The sequence below is a fragment of the Lates calcarifer genome, unplaced genomic scaffold (genome assembly GCF_001640805.2).
Source record: "Lates calcarifer isolate ASB-BC8 unplaced genomic scaffold, TLL_Latcal_v3 _unitig_2454_quiver_2815, whole genome shotgun sequence".
Classification (NCBI taxonomy): Eukaryota; Metazoa; Chordata; class Actinopteri; family Centropomidae; genus Lates; species Lates calcarifer.
The window spans coordinates 1-7,727 of record NW_026116228.1 but is presented as its reverse complement, the minus strand read 5'-3'; the positions used below and the strand labels follow the sequence as shown (position 1 = coordinate 7,727).

The 7,727-nt window shown below is 50.0% G+C and overlaps 2 protein-coding genes across 3 annotated transcripts; both read right to left on the bottom strand.

Moving 5' to 3' along the window:
- Nucleotides 1-1,870: 1,870 nt before the first annotated feature.
- Nucleotides 1,871-4,343, bottom strand: LOC108892791 (C-type lectin domain family 10 member A). 2 transcript variants are annotated; one of them, XM_018690515.2, is made up of 8 exons: nucleotides 4,177-4,343; nucleotides 3,907-4,014; nucleotides 3,637-3,726; nucleotides 3,471-3,536; nucleotides 3,307-3,399; nucleotides 2,651-2,805; nucleotides 2,336-2,445; nucleotides 1,871-2,141 (listed from the first exon to the last, which is right to left on the bottom strand). In XM_018690515.2, exons 1-8 carry the CDS (start codon nucleotides 4,232-4,234, stop codon nucleotides 1,985-1,987), a joined length of 837 nt encoding a protein of 278 aa, XP_018546031.1. In that variant the 5' UTR covers nucleotides 4,235-4,343; the 3' UTR covers nucleotides 1,871-1,984. The 2 variants fall into 2 exon arrangements, with proteins under 2 accessions (XP_018546031.1, XP_018546032.1); XM_018690516.2 differs by having other exon boundaries at nucleotides 1,997-2,141; nucleotides 2,277-2,445.
- Nucleotides 4,344-5,863: 1,520 nt separating this feature from the next.
- Nucleotides 5,864-7,723, bottom strand: LOC108892790 (C-type lectin domain family 10 member A-like; the record flags this gene model as incomplete). The annotated part of the gene is given in 5 exon segments (XM_018690514.2): nucleotides 5,864-6,205; nucleotides 6,277-6,386; nucleotides 7,378-7,532; nucleotides 7,638-7,698; nucleotides 7,700-7,723. Coding segments are annotated over 5 exon segments (507 nt in total), but the record flags the coding sequence as incomplete, so codon positions are not given.
- Between the last annotated feature and the right edge of the window lie 4 nt (nucleotides 7,724-7,727).

The window sequence follows — 7,727 nt, the reverse complement described above, 5'->3', positions numbered from 1 at the left end:
CACACTCTACACACACACACACTCACACACACACACTCACACACACACACACTGGGTGTCATCCTCGACAGCACACTGTCATTCCAGTCTCATATTAATGACCTGGTCTGCATACTTCCATCTACACAGCATAAATTGACTCCGCCCCTCCCTCACCCCTCATGCTGCCTCCATCCTTCCCCACAGCCTCGTCACCTCCTGCACTGATTACTGTAACTCTCTCCTCTTTGGCCTCCCTCCAAAGTCCCTCCCATAGGCTTCAACTGGTCCAGAACTCTGCTGCTCACATTATCACCACAACCCCTCACACCATCACATCACCATCATCCTGCAGCAACTCCACTGGCTCCCAGTTAAACAGCGCATTGAATTCAAACTCCTCCTGTTTACATTCAAAGCCATACACAACCCTGCCCTCCATATTGATCTGCCCTCCTACACATCCACCCTGTCCCGTTCCCTCAGATCTTCCTCCTCCTTTCATCTCTGTACCCTCTGCCCGTCTCTGCCTCCAGTCCTCCCAAACATGGACTCCTTTCCTGTTTTCAAATCCAGACTCAGACCATCTGTTTAAGACCAGATCTCACTTTAACCTTCTTACTGCAACTTTACCGTCCTACATCTCTTTTATGTTGATTCTATCCATTGTTGTTTTATTGATTATTGTATATTGAGTTTTATTTATTGTTTGTTGTACGATTCTTTCTGTTTATTTTATATTGTACAGTGTCCTTAAGTGTCAGAAAGGCACTTATAAATAAAATGTACACACACTCCGTGGTAACACACCTGACATAGCTCTGCTTCCTCTCAGCTCTGTCAGACGGTGTGATGGTCGACGTCGTCTTCCTCCCCCACTCCTCCCCCCTCTCCCCTCCCCTCCTCCCTCACTCCAACACCTGGACCTCCATCCTGTCACACGGAGCCTTCTCCTCACACAGACCTCCACCTTCACCAGGTCAGCACACACACACACACACACACAGAGTGATGATGATGATGAAGGTCACCCTCCCTCTCTCTCTCTCAGCTGACCTCATCAGCATGGCGGCCCAGCTGACCAATCAGAGGCTGGTGTGTGTCCTGGAGGCGTGTCACCTGGGCGGAGCCACAACTGAACTGGTCCTGACCCGAGGCTTTCACCTGTCCACCTGACACACACACACACACACACACACACACACACACAGACACACAGACAGGTGTCTGATGGGAGCTGTAGTTCAGGTGTATTTATTGTTTTTATTCTTGGTCATTTCTAATATTTATAATTGTTTGATGATGTTTGAAGGACACAAACAGACGCACTTTATGACACGTCAGTGTTGGGAGTTGTAGTTTTTAACTATGTTTGGACTACGTTTAAAAGGCCCCAGCACATGTTTGATATATAACAGCACAGAGAGAGGATGGGCAGAGCAGCAGACGTACTGTCAGTGTGTGCAGAGCTGCAGTTCCTGCTGTAACATACAACATGCACAGTGTGAAGTGTGGCCTGTGATATGAAGCTGGATTCACACACAGGTGTGGCTCAGGTTCTGGGTTCAGGTTCAGACAGTGAGGCAGCAGACAGCCTCAGACCTGCAGCCTGTTAAACGTTCAGTTCTTCTGTTTGCTCTGATGGAGTTTTCACTCTTACATTTACAGCCTAATAAATTCTGCCTTACTGTCACTGCTGTTTGTAACATCTTTTAAGACGTGATATTTTTCTTCTTGTGCTCGTCCGTCTCTCATCACCTCCCTCCTCCGTCTGTGGCTCTGAGCTCATTGGTTTAAAAACAGCTCTCAGGTGTAGTTTCTGTGTTTGTGTCAGGACAGAGTCTGTTCCTGGTACTGATGATAATCTGGTTAATGATTGACTACAGACACAGATGGGTCAGACTGTTTATTGGTGTTTCGGTGGGGGTCTACAGTGGATCTGACACACACACAGGAGGTGAGCGGCGTGTGGGCGGAGCCTGCACGGAGGAGGTGGGTGTGGTCTCTAGCTGCGCATGCTGTGTCTCTGGCAGATGAAGCGCATCATGGTGGAGCAGTGCAGGTCGTTGAGGTGTCCATTGTTGTGAAGGTGAGCGCAGTCCTCGTCTCCGGCACCGAGACCGTGACCGGTCCAGCTGTCAGGCTGACCAGGTATCCACCACCTGGAGACCACAGAGACACCAGGTAACAGCAGGTAACACACCAGGTAACAGCAGGTAGACATGGTGTGTTTGAGTCCCTCAGTGTCTTAATTAATACATGACTCCAACATCTGGAAACCTCATCCTGCAACACACCTGGTCCAGACCAGACACAGTCCTGATGTCACCTGTGAACAGGTAGAGTGATGACCGACCTGCGGTTCATGACGTACGGCGTCTCGTTGACCCACTCCCATTTCCCTGTTCTCTCGTCAGACAGACCGACCCAGTGGAAGGTGCCTAAAGTGTGACGGCTCAGATACTCCTGGACCAGAGAGACAGACGAACGTTAACTCTGTCAGTGTTAGTAAAGGTGTCCCACAGGGACCAGGACTGGGTCCTCTGCAGTTTACAGGGTTTCTCTCCAAACCTGGACAATAATGTCTGTTTTTACGCAGATGACACAATATTTTATCAGTTCAACCACCTCAGACAGACAGACAGACAGACAGACAGACAGGCTGTCTCACCCACTCCTCATCACTGTGGAACATGACCAGGTGAGACTCGTGTCCGTTGCACCAGTCTCTGGCTTCGTGCCAGGTCGAAGTTATCTTACTGAACAGGTAACAGTTGGAACCGAACAGATCCCAACCCAGAGGACAGCAGCCGTCTGTGGTCGAACCTGAGAGACAGACAGACAGAGAGAGAGACAGGACAGAGAGAGAGAGACAGAAGAGAGAGACAGACAGACAGAAGAGACAGATGAGACAGACAGACAGACAGAGAGAGAGACAGACAGAGAGAGGACAGACAGACTGAGACAGACAGAGAGGAGATGACAGACAGACAGACAGACAGAGAGAGAGACAGACAGACAGACAAGAGAGATGAGACAGACAGAGAGATGGACAGGACAAAGACAGACAGACAGAGAGAGAGACAGACAGACAGAGAGATGGACAGACAGAGAGACAGACAGACAGACAGAGAGACAGACAGACAGACAGAGAGAGAGACAGACAGACAGAGAGATGGACAGACAGAGAGACAGACAGACAGAGAGATGGACAGACAGACAGACAGAGAGAGTGTCTCAGTTATAGCAGAGAGACATCTGTGTCTCTGAGGACCGGTATCACAGTCCCACTGCAGAGTGACGGTGGTGCGTTCAGGGCCGGTTTACCGTTGTTCATGAAGCGTTCGAGGGAGCATTTGAGCTTAGCGACGGTCCTGCTGATGGAGTCCAGGGTTGAGAGCTGCCTCAGCGCGTCTGACACTGAACAAACACAAACGTCAGGCTCACACAGATCTGATGGCGTTAACAGAGGTCACAGTGCAGTGTGTTACCAGAGCTCAGCTGGTCCCTGTTGTTGTCCACAGAAAACCTCAGCCTCTGAACGTCTTTAGCAGCCTCTGGTCCAGAGGAACAGGAGAGGACAGAAGAACCAGAGTGAAGCTTTGAGGCAGGTGGACCACATCCACTGGATGAGGAATACGGACAGGTGTGTGTTACCTTTAGCCAGCTGCTGCGCAGCGCCCAGTGTTCCAGTCAGGTTGGAAACACTCTTCTCCACATACCACAGCCGGTTTGACGCCTTCGTGTCTGCAGACACACAAATCAACATGTACGCTGTGTTACATGTTCACATTCACAGACCATTCACCATGGTCACCATCCTAGTTTAGCATGTTAGCATGCTATCGTTAGCTAACAGCTAGCATTAAACACAGCTGAGGGTAACGGGGATGTCAGTCATTCAGAGTCAGAGGAACATGAACGCACCGTTAGCTCCCACTGCTATGATCAGAATCAGGATGAATGTGGCCGTCAGAGCAGGAAACAGCCAACGTCTGAACCTGGAGAGACCTGAGAAAGAGACAGGCCGAGGCTCTGACAGACAGACAGGTAGACAGACAGGTAGAGGGTGAGTCTTTTATTTTACAGTGTTGTCAGTCACAAACAGTTTCCTCGTACGCTGGCCTTGTGCAGATAAACAGACGATAGACAGGTGGACAGACAGACAGACAGGTGGACAGACAGACAGACAGGTACCTTTGTTCCAGAACGAGCTGCTGTCGTCTTCAGGGTCGTCGTGGTATTCAGTCGTCATGGCGATGTCTCCTCACCTGCTGTGTCTCCTCCTGTGAAGCCTGAACAGTGTGAGCTGTCCAAACACTGAGCCCAGGGTCATTGACCACAGGACGCACTTTGAACTGGAAAACACTGTGTGTGTGTGTGTGTGTGTGTGTGTGTGTGTGTGTGTGTGTGTGTGTGTGTGTGTTTGAGAGGAAAGTGTGAGTGAACTCCTCTTCCAGTGAACACAGTGAGGTGTTTGGAAACGTTGGAAGTTAAGGTGGAAGAGTTCATGATCAGTGGTGTTAAAGTGTCACCACGACTGTAGCTCAGTACCTGAGCTGTTTACTTTTAGCACTATATGTTTCATCTACCTCAATGAATGTCACCATTTCTCCTACGACTGCACATTTTCTATTTATTACAGAGACTTTTCTAATGCTGACTGCTGCACTTTAACTTGGTTACTTCTGTGCCTTCTTTTATTTTTTATTTTTATTTTTCTATTTTAATCACCCTTGTTTCTCGCTGCTGTAACATGTGAATTTCCCACAAATGGGATAAATAAAGTCTGTCTTAATCCTCCTCCTCCTCCTCCTCCTCCTCCTCCCCCTCCTCCTCCTCCCCCTCCTCCTCCTCCTCCCCCTCCTCCTCCTCCCCCTCCTCCTCCTCCACCTCCTTCAGTGATGAATGTCTCATGTTCTACAGGTGAGCTGTGATGTGTCACCTGCTGGAGTTTATTGTTATGATCATAGGACGATTAATTCTCATCATGAGGATTGTTTTCCAATATCTGACAAACTGAACGACCATCTCTAACGTGCAGAGTGGATCAGTGGATCAGTGGATCAGAGGATCAGTAGATCAGAGGATCAGAGGATCAGAGGATCAGTGGATCAGTAGATCAGTGGATCAGTGGATCAGTAGATCAGAGGATCAGTAGATCAGAGGATCAGTGGATCAGAGGATCAGTGGATCAGAGGATCAGTAGATCAGAGGATCAGTGGATCAGTAGATCAGAGGATCAGTGGATCAGTAGATCAGTGGATCAGAGGATCAGAGGATCAGTGGATCAGAGGATCAGTAGATCAGAGGATCAGTGGATCAGAGGATCAGTGGATCAGAGGATCAGTGGATCAGTGGATCAGAGGATCAGTGGATCAGAGGATCAGAGGATCAGTGGATCAGTAGATCAGTGGATCAGAGGATCAGTGGATCAGTGGATCAGTAGATCAGTGGATCAGAGGATCAGAGGATCAGTGGATCAGAGGATCAGTGGATCAGTAGATCAGTGGATCAGAGGATCAGTGGATCAGTAGGATCAGTGGATCAGAGGATCAGTGGATCAGAGGATCAGTGGATCAGAGGATCAGAGGATCAGTGGATCAGAGGATCAGTAGATCAGGTAGGATCAGTGGATCAGAGGATCAGTGGATCAGAGGATCAGTGGATCAGTAGGATCAGTGGATCAGTGATCAGTAGGATCAGTGATCAGAGGATCAGTGGATCAGAGGATCAGTAGGATCAGTAGATCAGTGGATCAGTGGATCAGTAGATCAGTGGATCAGTAGATCAGAGGATCAGTAGATCAGTGGATCAGTGGATCAGTGGATCAGTAGATCAGTAGATCAGTGGTCTGTAACACTGTGTAGAAATGATGAGAACGTTTTTTGTTCATATCTGAAAAAGACATTTATTTTGAAATAAGATTGAGTTTACAATCAGGCGGCCATGTTTTCTTCTGCTGAATCTGAGGTGAGTTCAACATCACGTCACTTCCTGGTTGTCACCTGATGCAGTGATATGAGGTGAGCGTGTGTGGGCGGAGCCATGGCGGGGCTGCAGGTGCGTTCAGGGGCGCAGGCTGTGTTTCTGGCAGATGTAGCGCATCGGTTTGGAGCAGTGTGCGTCGTTGAGGCGTCCGCTCCTGTGCAGGTGAGCGCAGTCCTCGTCTCCGGGGCCGAGGCCGTGGCCGGTCCAGCTGTTGGGCTGACCGGGAACCCAGCGCCTGGACACATTCAGACCTGGTTTAACAACAGCACTTTAAACCTCTGTTTTCTGTTGGGTCAGTAAACGCACCTGCGGTCGATGGTGTACGGATTCTGGTTCACCCACTCCCATCTCCCAGTCCTTCCATCACTGAGACCGACCCAGAATAATTCAGGAATCGTCTGATGGGTCACAAAGTCCTGGACAGACAGACAGACAGGAAACACTGCTATAGAGATTAAAGAGCTCAGTGACAGAACGTTTGATTAGTTTTTAAAACAACAGCGACTGTCAGAATATCAGGTTCCTGTGACAGTGAACTCAACATGTTCTGACGTCCTGCCCACGGAATAATCAATCCATAATCAAAGAGAATAACTGACAGACAGACAGACAGACAGACAGGCAGACAGACAGGCAGGCAGACAGGCAGGCAGGCAGACACACAGACACACAGACAGACAGACAGGCAGACAGACAGACAGACAGGCAGGCAGGCAGACAGACAGACAGGCAGGCAGACAGTCAGACACACACACAGACAGACAGACAGGCAGACAGGCAGACAGACAGACAGACAGGCAGGCAGGCAGACAGACAGACAGACAGACAGTCAGACAGACAGACAGGCAGGCAGGCAGGCAGACAGACAGACAGACACACACACAGACAGACAGACAGGCAGACAGACAGACAGACACACACACAGACAGACAGACAGGCAGACAGACAGACAGACAGGCAGGCAGGCAGACAGACAGACAGGCAGGCAGACACACAGACACACAGACAGACAGACAGGCAGACAGACAGACAGACAGGCAGGCAGGCAGACAGACAGACAGGCAGGCAGACAGTCAGACAGACAGACAGTCAGACAGACAGACAGACAGACAGACAGACAGGCAGGCAGGCAGGCAGACAGACAGACAGTCAGGCAGACAGACAGACAGGCAGACAGACAGACAGACAGGCAGACAGACACACAGACAGGCAGGCAGGCAGGCAGACAGACAGACAGACAGACAGGCAGACAGACAGACAGGCAGACAGGCAGACAGACAGACACACAGACAGACAGACAGACAGACAGTCAGGCAGGCAGGCAGACAGACAGTCAGGCAGGCAGACAGACAGACAGACACACAGACAGACAGTCAGACAGACAGACAGACAGACAGGCTGTCTTACCCACTCCTTGTCATTGGTGAGAATGATCAGGTGAGACTGGTGACTCTCACACCAGTCTCTGGACTTGTTCCAGGACAGAGTGGAAGCACTGAAGAAATAACAACTGGAGCCAAACAGTTTCCAGTCCAGAGGACAACACCCGTCCTCCCTCGACCCTGAGAGACAGACAGGTACACAGACAGACAGACAGGTGAACAGGTGAACAGGTGTGTGCAGACGTGCTGTGATGATGCTGTGATGATGTGGTTCAGTGGACGTACTGTTGTTGATGATGCGTTCAAGGGAGCATTTGAGCAAAGCGACGTTCTTGCTGAGAGAGTCCCACAACCGACAGCTGCTTCAACGCCTCC